General features: G+C 49.4%; 1 protein-coding gene and 1 non-coding gene across 2 annotated transcripts in view; one reads left to right on the top strand and one right to left on the bottom strand.

Annotated features, from left to right (window-relative positions):
* Positions 1 to 22,938, top strand: part of ACACB (acetyl-CoA carboxylase beta) — a 137,811-nt gene that overhangs the window by 82,456 nt on the left and 32,417 nt on the right. The window contains 16 exon segments of the mRNA XM_052655120.1: positions 558 to 708; positions 1,987 to 2,121; positions 4,559 to 4,705; positions 6,077 to 6,265; positions 7,739 to 7,839; positions 11,088 to 11,176; positions 11,265 to 11,389; positions 12,886 to 12,999; positions 13,156 to 13,269; positions 13,857 to 13,946; positions 16,591 to 16,709; positions 18,237 to 18,374; positions 19,505 to 19,604; positions 19,705 to 19,812; positions 21,920 to 21,976; positions 22,215 to 22,256. Of these exon segments, the coding sequence (XP_052511080.1) occupies positions 558 to 708; positions 1,987 to 2,121; positions 4,559 to 4,705; positions 6,077 to 6,265; positions 7,739 to 7,839; positions 11,088 to 11,176; positions 11,265 to 11,389; positions 12,886 to 12,999; positions 13,156 to 13,269; positions 13,857 to 13,946; positions 16,591 to 16,709; positions 18,237 to 18,374; positions 19,505 to 19,604; positions 19,705 to 19,812; positions 21,920 to 21,976; positions 22,215 to 22,256 (1,819 nt within the window).
* TRNAG-CCC (transfer RNA glycine (anticodon CCC)) lies at positions 17,538 to 17,610 on the bottom strand. The gene has a single exon. It is a non-coding gene; the product is annotated as a tRNA-Gly (tRNA).

Genomic DNA, 22,938 nt, shown 5'->3' with positions numbered 1-22,938 from the left:
GCCCATGGGGCATGCTCTTCCCGGTTCTGTTACAAAAAGTGAAAGAGTTAGTCTCTCAGTCATATCTGACTCTGCGACCCTGGATCAGAGCTGCTCTGTCCATGGGGATTCTCCAGGCAAGAATACTGGAGCTATTCCCTTCAGGGGATCGTCCCAACCCAGGGATCGAACCCAGGTCTTCCTCACTGCAGGCAGATTCTTTACCGTCTGAGCCACCAGGGAAGCGGTTCTGTTATAAGGAGAAGCCTTTCCCTGGGTCAGTATGTATTGAATAATATTGATATTGCTGATTGCTTTCTCTGTGCCAGAGCCTGTTGGAATTATGTAAGGGAAAAGAAGCTACTTTTCTGCCAGGAAGGGGCCCCACCCCAGCTCACCCCCAGAGTCTTTGGGGTAATTGTCAACACCATTTGGGAAGAGTGGAGTGAGTCGCTCAAACCATCCCAGGGTGATGCTCCCGGCTGCTTTTAGGGAGGGAAGACACTGTCAGAAGCCTGACTCCGGCACCTTGGTAGATGGTGCCCTCCTGTGTCCCCACCACCTCCTTCTCTCTCCAGTTACCGAATCACCATTGGTAACAAGACGTGCGTGTTTGAGAAGGAGAATGACCCCACAGTCCTGAGATCCCCTTCGGCTGGGAAGCTGGTGAAGTACACCGTGGCGGACGGGGAACACGTTGAAGCTGGGGGCAGCTACGCCGAGATAGAGGTGACTGCAGAGCTGGCCCCCAGGGTGGGGCTGCAGCCCGGCCGCCCTCACACTCGCTCCCCAAGGGAGGACCCTCTGGGCAGGCTGCTGCACTCAAGCCAACAGACCGCCCCTTCCTCCTGAGCTCTCTCGTGCAGATCCCTCAAAGAGCCACTACGTTGGGGGTTCAGCCCCAGTTCCCTGCCTTATTCCATGGGGAAAAAAAAAACTCAAAAAATGTATACCTCCCCAGCTGATAAATGATAATGATGCTGACAATTAAAAAGTGGTAACCCAACACCTGCAAAGCACTTACCACGTGGCAGGCACCCTTCTAAGCATTTTCTCTGTCTTAATTCCTTTTTTAACCTTCCTGGCAATCATGAGTTGGACCCAAACAGAGCCTCTGTTTTGCACAGGAAGACATGGGACCCAGGCAGCCTAAGAAACTCACTCAAGGTCACCCAAAGCCAGGATTCCAACCTGCTCATTCTCTGCTGCCAAGGAAAAGAAAGAATTTTGTAATGAAGCTGCAGCAGTGGTGGGAGCCCACACCTCTTGGCTTCTTGCTGTGCGCCCTCTGGCTTAATCCTTATCAGTGCCCTATGAGACAAGCCTGTCATTTCCCCACCCCCCATTTTACAGTTAGGGAAACTGAGGCTCAGAGAGCGGACGGCATGTGCTAGAGATCACAGAGTGATGGGTGGGGTGCAGGGGTCCAGCCCAGCCTGGCTGACCTGAGTGACCAAGCTATGAACTTTTGAGCAAAGGGCAGGATGGTCCTGTCTGTCTGAAGCCCATACATGCTAACAACATTCATCGTGTCCACACGGCCAGACTCAGACCAGTTAAAGGGGCTGATGACTGGACTGGAAGCACATTCTTCGTTCCCCAGAGGGTTTTCTCTCTGCCTTTAAGAAAAGGAGCCAGTCATAAAATGTACCTCATTTTAGGAAGATAGGTATCAATCACCCTACATCCTATGATTTAGCTGTGTTTCTAAGAGAAAGGCCTTCCTTTGGAAATAAGGAGCAGTTTCCACCGCTGTAAAATGGGCACAGTGAACACCAGCCTCCCTAACTGGCTTTGCAGACGGTGAAGATTTGTGACCAGCGCCGTGCCCGGCACACAATAGATTGTGTAAATGCTGCTCCTCTCTCCCCACTGCACTTGAACTCTGCCCACAGGGTCGTTTTTGTAAGTGACATGGTCTGTGCTCCAGAATTGCTAGTTTGGGGTGACCCAGGCCAGACCTGAGGGGCTCCACCTAAGTAGAAATCACTTCTTTGTGCAAAACAGGTCATGAAGATGACCACAACCCTGAACGTGCAGGAAAGTGGCCGGGTGAAGTATGTCAGGCGCCTGGGGGCTGTGCTGGAAGCTGGCTGCATGGTGGCCAGGCTGGAGCTCGATGACCCTTCTAAAGTGCGCCCGGTATGTGACACCCGGCACAGCTACTCCATGAGCCGGACAGGCTGGTGGCTCCTGGCCCTCGAGCCTCACCCACCACGATGGGCACAGGAACGTGCCTGCCTGTGCCCACACCCTCCTCAGCATCCCACTAAGAGCAAAACCCACGTGCTTCCGATGATCTTCAGGGTCCCCCAGGAGCTGTGTCCCACTTTCTTCCCTGGCTTCACCCTCTGCCTCCCTCTCCCCCTTAATCACACGCCCTGGACTCCTCCCCCTCGGGGCCAGCTCCCTCTGTCCAGAGGAACCTTCCCCCAGATGTGCACAGGGCTCATCCTCTCATTTCCTGTAAACTGTGATGCAGCCCTCTTCTCCACAGTGCTTTATATAGCATTGTCACGTCTCCGTGACGTGAAGTGACCTGCCCTCCTACAGTAAGCCAGGCATGCAGGGAGGTGGCTCCCCATTCATGCAGGTAATGTTTGTTTGTTTTTCTCTACAATAATTAGCCTATATGCCCAGGAAGAAAAAAAGCTAGAAAAGCATTAAAAAAAAAAATCAAATTGTCTCTTTTCTCCAAAGTATCCTATCAGTTTCATTTTTTTTCTCCTCTTTCTTTTCATTATTGTCTTTCGAGGGTTCCCAAAGCTAGGAATAGAGTGAGCTTTGTTAGATAACAGGAGATGAATCTGTGTCTACCTTGCGATTCGTTTTCGCAGACGTTTCCCGCCCGGCTGGGTTCTGGAGACAGGAACCCAGCCACCAGTCCCAGCAGGCTCATGATTGCCTATGAGAAGGACAGGCAGATAAATCTTTGTAATTCATCTCAGTCAGAGGGACCGTCCTTGACCACTGGCTCTGGGGGTCCAGAGGGAGAAGCAGCAGCAGCTTGTGAAGAGAGGAAGCCCTCCAGTTGATCTTGAAGGGCGAGAGGAGGCTGCAGGGCTGGGAGCGGAGTGGAGGGGATGGGAAGCTGAGGGTTCTGGGCCAGCAGAATAGCACGCCCCTAGCTCCCAGGTTCCAGTGCCTCACACGGCCGGTGGTGAGTGGATGTGCTCAGTCGCTTAATTGTGTCCGACTCTGCAACCCCATGGACTGTAGCCCACCAGGCTCTTCTGTCCCTGGGATTTTCCAGGCAAGAATACTGGAATGGATTGGCATTTCCTTCTCCATATTGAGTGGATATTTGTAAAATAAATTAACAGATGAATGAATGCATGAAGTCAGTGTTGCCCCTTTTTTTAAAAAAAAAGTTTGGCCTCACCTCACAATATGTAGAATCTTAGTTCCCTGACCAGGATTTGAACCTGTACCCCCTGCATTGTAAGACAGAGCCTTAGCCACTGGACCACCAAGGAAGTCCCTTTGGGGAGCTTTCTGTTTGAGAATCCTCTAAGGCCAGATATTTATGATTTACAAAAAGCACGTACATTTGTATGAGAGTTTCCTAAATTTTCTCTGTGCTAGGCATTCTTCTTTGGGATTTGAGCAAAGCTGAAAAGAAATAGAAAAATAGGGAGATGATATTGGTTAGCAAGCAAAGCCAAACAAAAACATCTGTCAGCAAAAATAATCAGCAATAGGAAAAGGATTTCATTTGAGCCAAACTGAGGACCACAGCCTGGAAGACAACCTTTCAGATAACTCTGAGGAATTGCTCCCAAGAAGCATGGTTTTCAGCACAGTTATGTGTCTTGTTGGAGCAATGAACATGAAACAAATCAGGAAGCCTTTCCTCTAAGATTAAAAAAAAAAAAAAACAAAAAGGAAAAAATCAGACCAGCATGTGCACAGCAAGTCACCATGGCCTTGGCCTCCAGGGAGTCCTGCTAGCCTCAGAGGAGAACCAGCACTGGCATCCCAGGAGGGAAGGCATTGCATCACTGTTTTATATATTTTTTAGCTTTTTATTTTGTATTGGAGTATAGCCAATCAGTAAGGTTGTGATAGCTTCAAGCAGACAGCAAAGGGACTCAGCCATACTCATCTTTATTTTTAACATGGACTTTCTGTACTTCTGGTCAGTGTGCTCTTTTCTTTAATAATTAAAGCAGATGTCCAGTGTATGTTTGGCTACAAACAGGCTGCTTAGTTAGCATGAAATTCAAGTTAACTCATGTAGAAGCCACAATGACTTCCCCTGACCTCTACATGTGAACATTTTTTTTAAAAAGACAATCACATCTAACACTCTCCAGAATTATTTGGAATGCATAATTGATTACGGTATTTACCGAGGGGAAGATTTGGAACCCTCAAACAGGGGTGTGTATGAGCAGTTTTAACTTTGCAGTAGGATGCTTTCTTCTGTTCCCCCTCCCCTTCAGGCTTCATCCTAACCACACTGTGTGTGTGTGGTGTACATACTGTGTGTCGGTGGCTCTGCCTTGGCCCTTGGCTGGTCCGGCTCTTTGGGAGGCCACGGTGGTCTTGACCTCTGGCTCCTGTTGTGTCTCATCAGGCTGAGCCGTTTGCAGGGGAGCTCCCCTCACAGCCAACGCTGCCCATCCTTGGAGAGAAACTGCACCAGGTTTTTCACAGCGTCCTGGAAAATCTCACCAACATCATGAATGGCTACTGTCTGCCAGAGCCTATTTTTAGCATCAAGGTGGGTCACGTGTGCAGGGTAGGTAAAAAGCCCAAAGATCCCAGAGATCTTTATTGGGGTAAGAAATGAGAAAGTCTGTCGTTTCCATCAAGGACCTGTTCTCAGGGGATTCCTCATTTTCACTGTTGACATCAGAGTTTGTTTCTCTGATTATAAACTGGTGTAAAGGTTGCATTGCCTTTGGGGATTCAGTTCAGCTCAACACTGAGAATGTTCACACCGGAAGAGAAGAGTCGATGTGGGTCATCTCTTAAAGAGACAGTAAGGAAGCGACTTTGTCCAGAGACACAACTCTGTTCATCCAGGGTCCCTTTGTCTGTAGAGAAGTAAGTCCTCAAATTTGCAGCCCTCTGAAGGGCCTGTGCTGCTGAACTCGACATCAGTAGCTATAAAATCACTGCTCCATCACCTTCTATCCCAGAACAGTCCATCACAGCGGTGGTGGTCCTGGTGATAATGGCCAGCTCTAGCCTGGTACACGCTGGGTGCCAGCTACCACACTAAGCACTTAACACTAATTAAGTCATTTCACCTTCCCAACAGCAGGGAGGTAGGAACTCTTACTATTTCCATTTTATAGGAGAGGAAACTGAGACACAGGCTACAAAACTTGCCTATTCCACCCATAAGGAGGCAAAGAGGGGGTTTGAACCCTGACCCTCCTGCTTCAGAGTCCGTGTGCTTAGCCCCTATGTTAGGCTGCCTAATTACCAGCATTGCAACATTTCTTTTAGCCTCTGTACTTGCCAGTGTGTGCATGATTTCAAGTTCAAACCTTACAACCACATTACGGGGTTGACAACATTCTCCTTCCCATTCAAAAACCATCAACAGTTCCAATGACCCAGAAGCAGGGCAGTGCAGCTGTTAAGAGTTTCTGAGTTTGCATCCTGGCGTTGCTTCCTACTAGCTGGGTGACTTTGGGTAACTTAATTAACCTCTCTGTTTCAATATCCTCAAACGGAAAATGGGAGTACCGATTATACCTACTCCCTAGGGTTGTTTCTCAGGATCAAGTGAGAACAGGTCCATTTGGGTCCTTGAACAGCGTCTGGCACAAAGCAAGCGTCCCACAAACGTCTGTGCTTTGCAAAGCCTGATGTCCTGACCCCACACCAGGCTGGCAGTTTGGATGCACAGGATGGGGAGTGGAGCTGTCCCGGGTGGGGAAGCCGGGTGGATGTTCCTCCCACTCAGTGGCCGGGGCCGTTCCACCCTGGACTTTTCCAGAGGCTCCCAGGTCTAGACCTTGGGCTGCTAGAGCGCACGGGGCCTGGACGGCTTAGTGTGTCGGGCGACCCCCACCCCGGGCTGGGTGGCTGCACCCACGCCCCCTGCAGGCCTCAGGCTGACGCTCTGGTCCCGCTGCAGCTGAAGGACTGGGTGCAGAAGCTCCTGAGGACCCTCCGGCACCCGTCGCTGCCGCTGCTGGAGCTGCAGGAGATCATGACCAGTGTGTCGGGCCGCATCCCCGCCCCTGTGGAGAAGGCCGTCCGCAGGGTGATGGCCCAGTACGCCAGCAACATCACCTCGGTGCTCTGCCAGTTCCCCAGCCAGCAGGTAGGACCACACCCGCCAGGAGCTCAGCCCCCCATCAGTCTGGACCTCCAGCCTCTCATCAGATCAGGCTTTGTGAGACCCGCACCGACAGCCCGAGATGCTGGGGCCTAAAAAGAGTTTTCTCTCACGCCTTCTCTGCAGAATCCCAGCATTTTCCCCCAAAACAGCAGTTTTAGATGGACATAAGCAGTTAACAGTAGTCCTCGGATTCGGAACAGGAGTAGGTGGTTGGTGCGCATAGTCAGCGTTTTCCAGAACTACACTGGCTGACGTAAGAGAGGAGATTGTGAGTTTTTCTCGCCGGTGTGTAGTGTTGATTCTTCCTCCTCGGGTTTGTGTAGGGTGACAGTCGTGGGGCTCTACGTATATATCATATTTTCTAAGAATGGAAGCCATTCCCGGGGAGTATCAGAAATCTCTAATAATTCTGCAATGACCTCATTTTGTTCTTTTGGGGGGGGGGTTTCTTTTATCAAGCGTGTTAAAGGAAACCTACATCTGGAAGAGTCCTCTCTTTTTTATTTTCATGCCCTCGGTCTGGTGAGAAGGGCTTCCTTGCACCATTACCCCCCACCCATGAGTTAGTAATTTGGGGAGCTCGAGGTCAGTGTAAGTCAGCTTATTCCCAGAAGTCAGCTTCTAAGTTGGAATATTGTTCGGCCATAAGAAGGAATGAAATGATTCATGCTGCCCTGGGGATGAGCCTTAAAAACTTGATTCTCAGTGAAAAAAGCCAGTCACAAAAGCTCACGTTGCCCAATTCCATTTATATGAAACGTCCAGAGTTGGCAGATCCGTGGAGAAGAGACGGTAGATTAGTGTTTGCCAGGGGCTCAGGGCAGGGGTGAGTGACTGCCCACGGCTCTAGGATTTCTTTGGGTAGTGATGAAAATGCTCTAAAATTAGTGATGATGGTTGCATATTTCTCTGAATATAGTACAAACCACTGAAATAAATAGACACTTTAAAAGGAAGGAGGGGAATATGATAGTGTATGAATTCTAGCTCAACTAAGAAATAATGAAAACAAAGCTCTCAAGGACCCCAGTGGAGAATCGTACATGTTGGAATCTTCTGGGAGTTTGTTATTGATGCAGGTTTTTCATTCGAGGTATTTTTGTTGCCAAATACAGTATGCCAATAGCATTCAACCTAGTTGTAAAAATAGGACCCATCTGGCATCCTCATGTGCCCTGGTGTTGGAAATTCCCTTCTCCTCTTTCCCTGGAGTGTTTGTGAAGAGGGATGGTGTGAACATGCATAAGTCTTTGTGTGATTGTTGTCGTCCCGAACTCTTTAGTCCTCAAGCCACACGTTAAGTGGGGCACATAGAGCTGTTTCTGGGGGGCCAGAGGGCTTTGGGTTAGGGTTTTTGAATGCGTGGGAACCTGTGGTGGGTCCTTCCAGTGACTTCTGTGTGGTGGACAGATTGTGTGGTCTGAGTGGCCAGTCCTGTCCTGTTTTCCCGCTCAGATAGCCACCATCCTGGACTGCCACGCGGCCACCCTGCAGCGGAAGGCCGACCGGGAGGTCTTCTTCATGAACACCCAGAGCATTGTACAGCTGGTCCAGAAGTGAGTCCTGGGCCCTCCGTGGGATGTGGTGGTCACACTTTCTCATCCACGTGTTGCCCCAGGGTGCTGCTATCTGAAGGGCAGGCTCAAACCAATCGACAGTGCCTGGGGTCTGAGACCCCAGTTCCAGCCCTGGCACAGCCCTGCCTAACAGAAGAACAAAGCAACGTCCTTTACTTCCAAGTCTCAGTTTGCTGGTCTGTAAAATGGGAATTAAAAACACTTCACATGCTGAATCATTTTGCATTACCAGTAGATTAACTTTTGTAAAGTGCTGAAACACAGCAAGTCCTCATGGTAGCTTTGCTTATGAGACAATGGAATGAAATGACTTAGTAAGCTGTAAATGATTATAGAAATTATTCTTGTGATTTTGGGGGATCCTTGCAAAGGAGGAATTGGTAAAGAACTTGTTCAGTTGCTCAGTCCTGACCAACTCTCTGCGACCCATGGACTGCAGCGCACCAGGCTCCTCTGTCCTTCAGTATCTCCCAGAGGTTGCTCAAATTCATGTCCGTTGAGTTGGTGATGGTTAGATACCGTCTCATCCTTTGCCACCCCTCCTCCTGTTGCCTCAATCTTTCCCATCATCAGGGTCTTTTCCAGTGAGTCAGCTCTTCACATCAGGTGGCCAAAGTATTGGAGCTTCAGCATCAGTCCTACCAATGAGTATTCAAAGTTGATTTCCTTTAGGATTGACTGGTTTGATCTTGCTGTCCGAGAGACTCTCAAAGAGTCTTCTCCAACACTACAATTCAAGCATCAATTCTTCAGTGCTTAGCCTTCTTTATGGTCCAACTCTCACATCTGTACATGACTATTAGAAAAACCATAGTTTCAACTATACGGACCTTTGTCAGCAAAGAGATGTCTCTGCTTTTTAATACGCTATTTGAAGTGAAGTGAAGTGGAAATCCCTCAGTCATGTCTGACTCTTTGCGACCCCATGGACTATACAGTCCATGGAATTCTCCAGGCCAGAATACTGGAGTGGGTAGCTGTCCCCTTCTCCAGGGGATCTTCACAACTCAGCGATTGAACCCAGGTCTCCCGCGTTACAGGCGAATTCTTTACCAGCTGAGCCACCAGGGAAACCCAATACGCTGTTCAGGTTTGTCATAGCTCTTCTTTCAAGAAGCAAGCATCTTTTAATTTCATGGCTGCAGTTGGCGTCCACAGTGATTTTGGAGCCCAAGAAAATAAAATGTGTCACTGCTTCCACTTTTTCCCCTTCAATTTCCCATGAAGTGATGGGACCAGATGCCGTGATCTTGGTTTTTTAAATGTTGCGTTCTAAGCCAGCTTTTTCACTGTCTTCTTTCATCAAGGGACCCTTTCGTTCCTCTTTACGTTCTGCCATTAGAGTGGTATCATCTGCATATCTATGGTTGTTATTTCTCCCAGCAGTCTTGATTCTGGCTTGAGCTTCATCCAACCCGGCGTTTCGCATGATATACTCTGTATATGAGTTAAATAAGGTGACAATGTACAGTCTTAGGCATACTCCTTCCCAATTTTGAACCAGTCGGTTGTTTCATGTCTGGTTCTGTTACTTCATGACCCACATACAGATTTCTCAAGAGTCAGGTAAGGGGGTCTGTAGTCCCATCTTTGTAAGAACTTTTTAAAAGAATTTTAAGAACTTGTATTTTGCCTTACATAGCTCTTGAGCAGGGAGAACTATTCTGATGATAGAAAGAACAGCCCTTTTGTATGAAAACCCTACCCAGCAAGAAAGCTTTGCCTTCTTGGACAGAATTCAAACATTTTCAGACTGGAGTGAGTTAATTCAGCACATATTAGCCATGTGCCAAAAACTATACGAGGTGCAGAAGACAGATGGCTATAGGAAAATGCCCTTCTTTTCAGGGCAATCCTTGGCTTGTGAGGACTCATACTGAAAATATAGGGTTGCAGCGGAGGAAGGAGATTTGTGTCTGGATTCCCCATAAAGTGAGAGTTCCGTAGCCAAGGGCTAATCCTTTCCCCAGAACTCTTCCAGCACTAACCCTAATCCATCCTTTTTTAGTATAGGACAAATGACCGGTAGGTATGAACAAATGATAAATGGATCAAATTCCCTAGCAGGTTCTTTTTTGTGTTAAATGTAAATCTCAGAGGTATATCCTATATTGTGTGCGTGTGTGTTTTTAAAAATCACATTTGAACACAGGAGCCTTTTTGGTTCGTACTTTCTTTTAACGTCACTTGCTGCTGCTGGGGCAGTGCCAGTTTCAACTTTCCTGAAACTCAGCGTCCCATTCCTTATGTTCTGAAATGGTTTAGAAGAGGAAATAGTTTAAGGAACCTCCCGGTTACCATTTGGTTTTAAAAGGAAAGTGAAATGTACACAGGGATCATTTGGTAAATGTCTTTCAAGTTTTATTTTTCAAATTGTCTTTATCCATTGGATGGTTAATTGAAAATATTTGTCTTCACTCATTCGTGCAAGGCTGACCCCATTCAGCATCCCAGCTCTGTGACTGTTTTTCCTTCTCTCTGGGGACCTCTGGTGGGATGTGTAACCTTGGGCAAGTCGTCCCTCTCTCTGACTGGCAGAGTTAGCACAGATGGACCAACTCACGCATCCCTCCCAGACCTAAGGATTAGAGGGTGCAGCCTCCAGATTCTTTTTTAAAAATATTTATCTATTTGTTTGGCTGTGTCAGGTCTTAGCTGTGGCACGCGGGATCTTCATTGCGTCATGAGGATCTTTGCTTACGGCTCACGGACTCTCTAGTTGTGACGCACAGGCTCAGCAGTCGTGGTTTGCAGCCATAGTTGCTCCACAGCATGTGGGATCTTAGTTCCCAGATCAGGGACCGAACCCATGTCCCTTGCATTGCAAGGCAGATCCTCAGCCACTGGACCATCAGGGAAGTCCTCCTCCAGATTCTTTATTAGTGTTTTCTCTTCAATGCTTTGGCCACCTGATGCGAAGAAATGTCTCATTTGAAAAGACCCTGATGCTGGGAAAGATTGAAGGCGGGAGGAGAAGGGGATGACAGAGGATGAGATGGTTGGATGGCATCACCGACTCAGTGGACCTGGGTTTAAGTAAACTCCAGGAGTTGGGGATGCACAGAGAGGCCAGGCGTGTCGCACTCCATGGGGTCGCAAAGAGTCAGACACAACTGAGCAACTGAACTGAACTCAACTCCTTTTTCAAGTCTTGAAAGTCCTGCTGGAGACAGCAGGCACCCCAGGACACGGAGCTGGTCACTCAGCGGCCTTCTCCTCCTCCCCAGGTACCGCAGCGGGGCCCGCGGCTACATGAAGGCGGTGGTGTTGGAGCTCCTGCGGAAATACTTGCTGGTTGAGCACCATTTCCAACAAGGCAAGAGTCGCCACCCCAGGCACTGGTGATGAGTCCACGGGGGCTGGGGCCCAGAGCCTTACCCCACATGGCTTCTTGTCCCCTGCAGCCCACTACGATAAGTGTGTGATAAACCTCCGGGAGCAGCTGAAGCCAGACATGTCCCAGGTGTTGGACTGCATCTTCTCCCACTCACAGGTGGCCAAGAAGAACCAGCTGGTGATCATGCTGATTGTAAGCAGGAAAAGGCGTCCTCTCCCCACGGTTGGACAGGGCTCCACCGGCTTTCCCTGGAAAGATTCTGGTAGCCAGATTTTAAAATACTTCATACCAAACTTTGTCTTGGTCTTTTCTCTCTTATTTATTCCTTTCACCACGCTGCACAGCTTGTAGGATCTTCCCTGACCAGGGATTGAACCTGGGCCATGACAGTGAAAGCCTGGAAAGCTAACCTCTAGGCCACCAGGGAACTCTCGTCTTAGAAAACCATCAGCCTGGCCGTTGGACAATGCCTGCGTTCCATGCTGTCCTTGGAGGCACAGGCCAGGGGAATGATAGAGACTGATGTCACCACCATTTGATAACACAAACCAAATTAAAATTTGGGAGGCAGAGAAGGTTGAGAATAATTTCCCATGAGATTTCTTCAGCACAGACCTGCTTGTGTGCTTGTGTATGTGTGTGAAATGTTAATACGTTAAACAAATTTTCTGATGATAGAAACAAAATGTGGGCTCATTCTAATTAGGGACATGCAGAGGTAGAAAAGAATGACCCCCCCGCCCCAGCCCCACCATCTGGTGACTGCCTGGAGAACAGCCTGGTGCGGGGGTGGGGGCGTGACGCCCAGGTATTCAGGGTCCCAGCAGTCACTGTTCTGTCTTAGTGGGTATTGAGGGAGCATCGACTCAGCCTTTCCTAAGCCCTTCTTGCATTTAGGGTGTAAGAGTAGATGCAAAGACTGGTCCCGCCCAGCCCTGGTCTCCAGCAGAAAGGTCCCTTGTTCCAGAAGCAGAGAGGAGGGTTGCCCATAGGAACTAGCATCCCTGCCTCGTTGGCAGGTTTCACCTCTATATCTTCTCTCTGGCAGGATGTCTCCAGGCCCTAGATGCTCCCCCCATGCCAAGGCTCCTAGAGTTGGCTTGCACACCCGCCTGAGAGACTCACGTAGCCCTTACTCTTTGTTCATATCTGCTTCTGTTTCCCCTCATCCCTCTTCTCTGAAACTGAGCCCCTTAAGTCAGGCAGAGACGTGCAGAGGAAAGTGTGAGAGGGCCTAAGGATAGGAGAACCTTGGGTTCAAATACGACTCTGTCTTGCATGTGCTTGGTAGCCTGGGGGCAAGGCACATTGCCTCTCTGAGCCTCAGTTTTCTCATCTGTAAAATGGGTATCATATAGTAACTTCTCAGCGGGTAAAGGACATTTGAGGAAATGAAAGGGTCTAGTTGCTTGCCTGGCCACAGTAAATACTTGTTACCTGCTGGCCATTAATAGTGATGCAGGCAGAGACTTGGTTCTGTTTTCCCTTGTGCCAGGAATTTAGGGCATGTTTTGGGGGGGATGCATGGGTGAGTGAAAATGCAGTGGAGAATGGTGGAGGGTTTATGTATTAGACTGGGGAGGTTGGCGGGGGCACCTTGACCCCCAGCCAAGGGCCAGTGAGTGCTGGCCTGTCTCCTTCTGATGGAATAGAAGATTCCCTTGGATCTTGTTTCTGTCTCCCTAAAGGATGAGCTCTGTGGCCCAGACCCATCCCTGTCCGATGAGCTGACCTCCATCCTTGACGAGCTGACCCAGCTGAGCAAAAGCGAGCACTGCAAGGTGGCCCTCAGAGCCAGGCAGGTAGGCTGGCCAGCTGTGGTCCCCGCCGCTCCCGGGGCGCCATCCTCCACCACACCCAGCTCCCCGCATGCACAGCCTCTCTGCTGCAGGACCGGCCCTTGGCATCTTCCCTGTGAGGATGGCTCACCCCAGCCCCTCCATCCCCTCCCCCCACAGGTCCTGATTGCCTCCCACCTCCCCTCCTACGAGCTGAGGCACAACCAAGTGGAGTCCATTTTCCTATCTGCCATCGACATGTATGGCCACCAGTTCTGCCCAGAAAACCTCAAGGTGAGGCCACCTGCATCCTTCCACGTTGCACAGAGCACATGCCATGGCCCAAGTGGGGCCTAGGGGTGGGCAAGTGGACTCTCCCTGCCCTCCATGGGTTGGCGCTCGGATCCAGGGCACAATCACGAGCACCAGTGGTTTAGTTCAGTGTGGCCAGGGCTGCCTGAGGGGCCCAGGGGCAGCTCTGAGAGAGGGTGGGTCCTGCAGGATGGATGGCAAGGCAGCAAGGCTCTCTCAGGAGGCATGATGTTATAACTCCACATGTGATGGAGTTTATTGGGAGCTGCGAGCACTCACATGGCTGGGTCTTGGCTTCATTTTCCCAGGGCCCCCTCTTCACCCCCTAAATCTGCCTCATTCACAAGCTTCCAGGCACCCCCTCTATGGCTAGAGCTGGGAACCCTGGGAACAGTCACCCTAGAACCGCCTGCACATTCAGGTCTCATGGGCCTGGGGCCTGGCAGCATTTTGTGATAACAACCGACCAGCGTACCTTCCCTGCCACTATCCCTCCCCTGCTCTGACTGCTGGTTGGAATTTGTTAGCATTCCCCTTTGCTTCTTCATTTCCCTCCCCATTTCCTGCAGAAATTAATACTCTCAGAAACAACCATCTTTGATGTGCTGCCCACTTTCTTCTACCACGCTAACAAAGTGGTTTGCATGGCATCCTTGGAGGTAAGTGAGTGAGAGGTCCCCGGAACAGCTTCCGTACTGACCAGTGCCGGTCCGGGCATCTGCTGCCTGCACTCCACATGCCTGACCCTGGGCCATGTGCCTGGCAAACATGATCTCAGCATTTCCTCTCCAAGGTAGGTCCTTTTACTTACACCCATCTCACAGAAAAGGGAATGGAGGCTCAGAGAGGTGAAGCAGCTTGCTCAAGGTCACACAGCTAAGAAGTGAAAGAGCCAGGATTTATATCAAGTCTATCTTAGTCCAGTAGCTCAGTTGGTAAAGAATCCACCTGCAATGCAGGAGACGCCAGTTCAATTGCTGGGTCGGGAAGACCCGCTGGAAAAGGGATAGGCTACCCACTACAGTATTCTTGGGCTTCCCCGGTGGCTCAGCTGGCAAAGCGGGAGACCTGGGTTCGATCGCTGGGTTGGGAAGATCCCCTGGAAAAGGGAACGGCCACCCACTCCAGTATTCTGGCCTGGAGAACTCCGTGGACTGTGTAGTCCATGGGGTCGCAAAGAGTTGGATGTGACTCGGCGACTTTCACTTCACTGTTGTAGTCCAAAGTTCTTGCTGGTCACCCCAGCTGTCTTGTGTGTTATTCCAGCCTCCTCTGGCACAGGCACAGTGAAATACTAACCCCCCAAGGGCCAGGTCCAAGGCACTTCATCTAAACTTTTGATTCCTTGAGCAACGAATTATGGCAACATGTGAAAGTTGTCTACCAGGGAAGCTCATTAGACACTTAGTGTCCAGAGTTTTATTGAGAGCTGGTCACATATGCACCAGAGAAAGCGATGGCACCCCACTCCAGTACTCTTGCCTGGAAAATCCCATGGACGGAGGAGCCTGGTAGGCTGCAATCCATGGGGTCGCGAAGAGATGGACACGACTGAGCGACTTCCCTTTCACTTTTCACTTTCATGCATTGGAGAAGGAAATGGCAACCCACTCCAGTGTTCTTGCCTGGAGAATCCCAGGGGCGGGGGAGCCTCGTGGGCTGCCGTCTCTGGGGTCGCACAGAGTCGGACACGACTGAAGCGACTTAACAGCAGCAGCAGCAGCACATAAGCACCCTCTGCTTGGCACATACCAAAATTCCAAACTCCCAGGAAGAAATCATATGCTCAGCATAAGTCATACTGTTTGCTTAGTTAATGCACTGCCAACCATTCTTCTCTGGGAATGGTGGGAACCCTCCCCAAATCCAAGTTCTCACATGCTAGCCAAGGTCCCGCCTTGCAAGCAGCAATTTCAAAGGATAGCAGTTAATCCGCGGATTCCCTATCCAGTAAAAAAATGCCCAATGCTTAGTCTTCAGAAATATGCTGTCTAATATGCTGGCCACGTGTGGCTTGTGAGCACCTAAGATGTGGCCAGTCTGACTGACCTGTGCTCTAAGTGTAGGATACACACTGGATTCCAAAGACTCAGTATGCAAAAAGAATGGAGAATATCTCAATTTTTTAAAAATTGGTTGCCTGTTGAAATGATAATATTTTAGTTATTAGGGATGAAATGAGGTATGTTATTAAAATCATCTTTACCTGCTCCTCTTAAGTGTCTACTAGAAAATCTCAAATTAATTTAAAACTGCCTCCGTGGCCTGTGTTATATTTCTACTGGACAGCATTACTCTGTAGCAGGAGTCAGCAAACTATAGTCTCTGGGTCACATCTAGCCCCCTTCCCAGGTCTGTAAATAAAGTCTTGTTGGAACCCAGCCACGCCCACACATGTACATATTGTCCATGGCACAAACTTGTGGCTCTCACAGTGGGAGCTCGGAGTCTCAACTACTGGACCATCAGGGAAGTCCCTGCAGCAGCAGAGTTGAGTAGTTGTGATTTGTGGTAAAGATGATATATTCCACAAAAGCCTAAAATATTTACCACCTGGTCTTTTGCAGAGGAAGTAGCATCCTGAAGAGTGAGCACATTTACCCTTCACTGCTTTCAGTTCAGTTCAGTTCAGTTGCTCAGTCGTGTCCGACTCTTTGCGACCCTATGAATCGCAGCACGCCAGGCCTCCCTGTCCATCACCAACTCCCAGAGTTCACCCAGACTCACGTCCATCGAGTCAGTGATGCCATCCAGCCATCTCATCCTCTGTCGTCCCCTTCTCCTCCTGCCCCCAATCTCTCCCAGCATCAGTCTTTTCCAATGAGTCAACTGTTCGCATGAGGTGGCCAAAGTATTGGAGTTTCAGCTTTAGCATCATTCCTTCCAAAGAAATCCCAGGGCTGATCTTCAGAATGGACTGGTTGGATCTCCTTGCAGTCGAAGGGACTCTCAAGAGTCTTCTCCAACACCACAGTTCAAAAGCATCAATTCTTCGGCCCTCAGCCTTCTTCACAGTCCAACTCTCACATCCATACATGACCACAGGAAAAACCATAGACTTGACTAGATGGACCTTCATTGGCAAAATAATGTGTCTACTTTATAATATGCTATCTAGGTTGGTTCTAACTTTCCTTCCAAGGAGTAAGCGTCTTTTAATTTCATGGCTGCGGTCACCATCTGCAGGGATTTTGGAGCCAAAAAATGAAGTCTGCCACTGCCTCCACTGCTCTGCTCTAGGGATCGTGTTTTGGGCTTGTTGCTGGGCTTTCTCAGGTGCAGTCTGTGCTTCTGTCTCATTAGGTTTATGTGCGGAGGGGCTACATCGCCTATGAGCTAACCAGCCTGCAGCACCGCCAGTTCCCGGATGGCACTTGCGTGGTAGAATTCCAGTTCATGCTGCCCTCCTCCCACCCGCACCGGTACAGAGTGGCACCCACCTGGGGAGGGGGTGGCTTATGTTTCTTTTCTCCCTGACCACTGTAGTCCTGTCTCTGGAGGCACCCAGCAGGGATGTCTGGGAACCGCTGGGGAGACATTAGGCATGCCATTCCCCAGCCTGGCGTCTCTCCATGTCTCCATTCTCTTTTCAGTAGCATGGAGATAACCCCATGCCTGCCTCCTAACTCTGCACTGTCTGGGCTGGTAGGCGCTACCTCCCTGTGGGATATTGAAATTAAAACGCATCAAAACTAAATTAAAAATTCAGGTCCTTGGTCACACCAGCTCACGTGTGACTTGCGGCTGCCATATTGGACATTGTGGTTCTAGAACATTCCATCAATGCAGAAAGTTCTGTTGGACAAAGTTGTCCAAGACCCTGATGAAGAATGAGGCACAGACAGCATTTAGGCCCGTGCCTGGCACACAGAAAGTTGATGAATGGTGAGGATCCCTTTCATGACCGTGACGGATACTGTTGTTACTGTCCGATGGCATGACGTGTATCAAGTCCTATGCTAAGAGCTTTCACACTCTCCTCTATTCAGCTTTATTCCCCATCCCACAAAATAAAGATTGTCACCTTTGCCCCGCTGAGAGAAAAGGGGACTGACTAGGGGCTTGGGATCATTTTGGGGTCTGTGAGAGATGTGGTATAAGAACTTTTGAACTTGCGCCCTCCTGAGGAGGCAGTCTTTGCCTTTGTTTGTGTTATTTATTTGGCTGCACCGGGTCTTAGTTGCGGTGCAAGAGAGCTTCAGTCTTCATTGTAGCACGTGGGGTCTTTAGTCGTGGCACGTGGGATCCAGTTCCCTGACCAGGGATCGAACCCAGGCCCCCTGCATTGGGAGCGCAGGGTCTTAGCCACTGGACCACCAGGGAAGTCCTAGAATTCTTTGCCTTTGGAGCTCTTTGTTGCAGCAGTTCAGCGCTGCTCGGAAAGAAGACTGGGGTAGTCACTCACACTTTGTTTCTTGGAAGAACCCACATGAGTGTCCTGGTCATGGTTGTGACCCTTAGTATATATAGACACATGGCATTATTATCAGTCAGGGAGACACCCTGGAGGGCTTCCTCGACCATCTCAGGCCCTTGCTGTTGCTGTCAGCTAGAAGGGCCAGGAGCTTACCCGGGACCTGTGGCCTCAGCTGCCCCACGGCCCTGTTCTTCCGGGCCTCTGGGAAGGTCACAAGGGGTGACATTTCACCCCCCGCCCCAAGCCAAGCCTGACTGGACCCTCCACACCTGTGTCTGTAAAACTAGGTGTATTGTGACCCTAGGGGAGGTCAGGTGAGAGACCAGCAGGACTGAGGTCCAGGCCCCTGGTGTGCTGTGCATGGCCAGAGGGGGATCTCTCCCCCTATCCCTTCCACCTCCGATTCTAAGCCCCCCTCTTTCAGAAGACTCTGTTGTGGGGCTGGCTCACCGAAGCTTCCAGGGCAGGAACGGCTCTTGGGGCTGGATCTGCAGGCGGCTCCCTCACCCCCCACCTCCCACCCCCACTGCAGGATGACCGTGCCCATCAGTGTCACCAACCCGGAGCTGCTGAGACACAGCACGGAGCTCTTCATGGACAGTGGCTTCTCCCCCAAGTCCCAGCGAATTGGGGCCATGGTCGCCTTCCAGAGATTCGAGGATTTCGTCAGGTACCCAGCGGGGCTCAGTATCCCCAGAACACCCCAACCACAGGGCTTGAGCGCGCTTCCCCTGAACCCCCACCTGTTCACTGCACACGCAGGTGGGGGTGGCCTGGACACATGGCTCAGGGACTTAATAATAAGAGAATAATATAGCATCAAAAGTGTGAGTTTTCATGTCAGCACCTCCTGCTTTTGAATACTGTCTCACCCTGCTTCTTGACTATAAGACTCTGAACAAATGCTTTCTCTCAATACCTTTGTTTTCTCATCCGTATAAGGGGTACAAGAGGACTTTACTTCATAGGGTCACCATGAGATGATACATTAAAAATATTGTATTTAAACCGTTGTTAGTATGTAGATAACATGTTCAGAAATGTCAGTATCATTCCCCTTTTAAAAATATTCGTGTACGTATCCAACCGTGTTGGGTCTTCGATGCGTCATGCAGGATCTTTTACTGGAGCACACGGACCCTCCAGTTGTGGCGCGTGGGCTCCACAGCACGTGAGATCCTAGTTCCCCGACCAGGGGTCAAAGCCACATCCCCTGCGAGGCAGATTGTTAACCACCAGCCCACCAGGGAAGTCCCCGTTGCCCTTTCTCAGCCTGCCCCTGTATATTATGCATCATGCTTGGATTATCTTGTATCTTCACAACAGCTTTGGGAGGTGTTGCTGCTGCTGCTGCTAAGTCGCTTCAGTCGTGTCCGACTCTGTGCGACCCCATAGACGGCAGCCCACCAGGCTCCCCCGTCCCTGGGATTCTCTAGGCAAGAACACTGGAGTGGGTTGCCATTTCCTTCTCCAATGCGTGTTTGTTATCCTCAGTTGACTCAGAGAAGTGAGATGAGATTGCAGGACTCTCCCAGCCAGTGAAAAAGGGACCCTAGCCATGCCCGCAAAGTACTGAAACCCTTTCTTCTACTCACCATCTCAAACCACATAGGTTCATTCTTCTTTTGGGGGAAGACCCCATCACTAGTGCCTCGGACCTAGTCAGGAACCACAGGCGCTCTGCACAGACTTGGATGTGCTCGCAGTGTGGTGGTTGGGAAAGAGGGAGAGTCCTGGTCTGACCTACGACCTCGTGGGGCAGCGGCCCCTCAGCCCTCCCTCTCTGCCCCGCACCCCTAGGAACTTTGATAAGGTCATCTCCTGCTTTGCCAACGTGCCCAAGGACACCCCCCTTTTCAGCAAGGCCCAGAATTCCCTGTACTCCGAGGATGACAGCAAGGTGAGGATGTGAGCAGGGAGCAAGCCAAGGAGGGGCGGCCTGGGGGCCCCGGGCCCTTCTACTTGGTTTTCTTGGTGCCCCCCTTGGTTTTCTGTCCCAGAGCCTCCGAGAGGAGCCGATCCACATCCTGAACGTGGCTCTCCAGCACGCAGACCACCAGGAGGATGAGCAGCTGGTGCCCATTTTCCGAACATTTGTGCAGTCCAAGGTACATTGGGCAGCCTCTGGGCCTGGGTCCCTGAGAAGGAGGAGGACCGTCTTGAGGTGTCCATGTGCCCGAGTTGTCTTGAGAGCTTCAGAGCCGCAGGCCTGGCTGCCCACATCGGCTCTGCTTTGCCCGTGACCTTGGGCAGAGGAGGCTGAACAGGCCAGAAATTCGGCTTCTCCCCGCAGTAACACGGGGGTGGCGTTTCTCTCTCCCTGGGAGATGCCGTAATAAGATGACACAGTATATACACCACCTTATGCAGATGATACAGTCAGGAAATGGTTTTGGAGTTGAAGGCAGTGTTTTCATTGGGATGAGCCAGAGAACTCGCTGTTGTATTTATTGGTTTTGGTTACACGGGGTCTTTGTTGCCGCGAGCGGGCGTTCTCCATCTCTGGACAGCGGGGGCAGCTCTCCAGCTGAGGTGCTCGGGCTTCTTGTTGCAGTGGCTTCTCTTGTCACGGAGCACAGGCTCAAGGGCGTGAAGGCTTCCGTAGTTGTGGCTCACAGGCTTAGTTGCTCTGCGGCGTGTGGGATCTTCCCCAACCAGGGATCGAACCCCTGTCCCCTGCACTGGCAGATGGATTCTTTACCACTGGGCCACCAGGGAAGTCCAAAACTCCCAATTTTAAAATGGTCACTTACATTAACAACCATTTATGCAGATAACTGGGTTGATTTTATAAACATGTGGTGTCATGTATAATAATGTGTGTGTGTATATATTTTAAACAGCTGTATTGAACATAGTTTACGTACCATACCGTTCCTCCATATAAAGTATGCACTTCAGTGCTTCTTGGTACCATAGTCCTCTTTTCTGCAGTTTTGTTTTCCTTCGTTTCAGTTTCCCATGGCCAACTATAGTCCAAGAACATTAAATGGAAAATGCCATAAGTAGGCAATTTGTCAGTTTCAAGTCACGTGCCATTCTGAGTTGCTATGAGGAAATACTGCACCATCCTGCTCAGTCTGACTCAGATGCGAATCATCCCTTTGTCCGGCACATCCACCGTTTGTCACTTAGGAGGTGGCTGGGTTGTCCCATCAGTTGTCATGGTATTGCAGTAGTTAAGTCACCTGTATTATATCTAATTATGCTCCAAAGTGCAAGGGTAGTGATACCAGCAATTCGGATATGCCAAAGAGAAGCCATAGGGTGCTTCCCTTAAATGAAAAGGTGAAAGTTCTTGACTTAATAAGGCAGGAAAAAAACGTGAGTTGCTAAGATCTACAGTAAGATTGACTCTTCTAGCCATGAAATTGTGAAGGAGGAAAAAAGAAATGTACCCTTAAACTGCAAACATTATGGTCACAGTGAGTGAGAAGTGCTTAGTTAAGACAGAAAAGGCATTAAACTACAAGAAAATATTTTGAGAGCCCACAATCACATAGCTTTTATTACAGTAAATGGCTATAATTTTTCTATGTGGTTAATCTCCTATTGTGGGCTTTCCTGGTGGCTCAGGAAAAGAATCTGCCTACACTACAGAAGACCCAGGATTGATCCCTGGATCAGGAAGATTCCCTGGAGAAGGGAATGGCAACCCACTCCAGTATTCTTGCCTGGAGAATTCCATGAACAGAAGAACCTGGCGGGCTACAGTACCTAATTTGTAAATTAAACTTTATTGTAGGTATGTATAGGGGGAAAAAAAACAACCTAGTATATATAGGGTTTGGTATTATCCATGGTTCTATTTGTCCACGAGATCGTGGATCATATCCCCGGTCAGTAAGGAGAGACTACTAATATATTCATAGACTTGCGTAACCATCATTATGGTCATTTTATTTTAGAACGTTTTCACCACCCCCACCAAAATACCCCATACCCATCAGCAGCCACCCCATTTTCCCTGAACTCAACACCCTTTTCCCTGCCCTCGAAAACCACTAATCTACTTTCTGTCTGTGAATTTGCTCATTCTGGGTGTTTCCTATCAATAAACTAAGTGGAGTTTCATACAATATGAGGCCTTTGGGGACTGGCCTCTTTTACTTGGCATGTTTTCAAGGTTCATCCAGGTAGCAGTAACATGTGTCAGGGCTTCATTCCTTTGTGTGACCAACTATGATCCTATTGTATGTTTGGTTTTTAATCCAGAAAAACATCCTTGTGGAGTGTGGACTCCGAAGAATCACATTCCTGATTGCCCAAGAGGTCAGTCCGATGCTCGGCGCATCTGAGTTCTTCACATTCTTCAAGACTCGGTGCCATTTATTTGAAGTTTGCTCTGTAGATTGGGGTGGGAAAGATCAATGGCTAAAGGAGAGATGGCTTTCCAAATGATTTGTTCTAGCAGTGGACTGGGTAATGGTTAAAAATCGTAAAACAAGTCTATAAATATTTAAATAAGTCTTGCTTGACTTAATTGTCTTTCATATGTCTTTTTCTGCAGAAAGAATTTCCCAAGTTTTTCACATTCAGAGCAAGAGATGAGGTATGGTGAAGAGCAATGAAGCGGTTCTCTCTTCCCTGGGATCTTTGATATTCAGGAAGAATATTGTCCCCAGTCCTTATGATCCCTGTATTCTAGAAATGCAACTTAAGTGCAGACTCCAGCCTTCCTCTGGGCTGGTATTTCCAGTGAGAGCCCCACATTTGTATGTGGGCCTCAGACCTCACGTTTCCCACCCTTTCAGCCTTTGCTATACACGTTTCTGTCTCACCTGGAGAATTTTTATACTTGCTGCTGTAACTCTGTAAGACAGGTCTCCCACCCTCTTTTGTTTATATTCTTCTAGGACAGTGGTTTGCAAACTGTGGCTTGCAGACTGGCTCCCTGTTTTTTAGGGGTCGATTGGTTGGTTTTTGTTTTGTTTTTTTTGGCCGTGACACACATGGCTTGCGGAATCCTAGTTGTCTGACCAGGAAATGAACCCAGGCCCCCTGCAGTAGAAGCACAGAGTCTCAACCACTGGACCACCAGGAAATTCCCCAGCCTCCTGTTTTTATAACCAAAGTTTGATTGGGACACAGGCCATACTCATTAATCTCTTGCTGTCTCCTATGGCTTTCTGGCTCCAGCAGTAGAATCAGGCAGAGTCAAGTACACTCAGCCCTCCATGTCTGCAGTTTCCACATCCATAGATTCACCCAACCACAGGTGGAATCTCTGTGAT

The sequence above is a fragment of the Budorcas taxicolor genome, chromosome 17 (assembly GCF_023091745.1).
Source record: "Budorcas taxicolor isolate Tak-1 chromosome 17, Takin1.1, whole genome shotgun sequence".
Classification (NCBI taxonomy): domain Eukaryota; kingdom Metazoa; phylum Chordata; class Mammalia; order Artiodactyla; family Bovidae; genus Budorcas; species Budorcas taxicolor.
The sequence above is the reverse complement of the archived record's forward strand: the minus strand, read 5'-3'. Positions and strand labels throughout refer to the sequence as shown.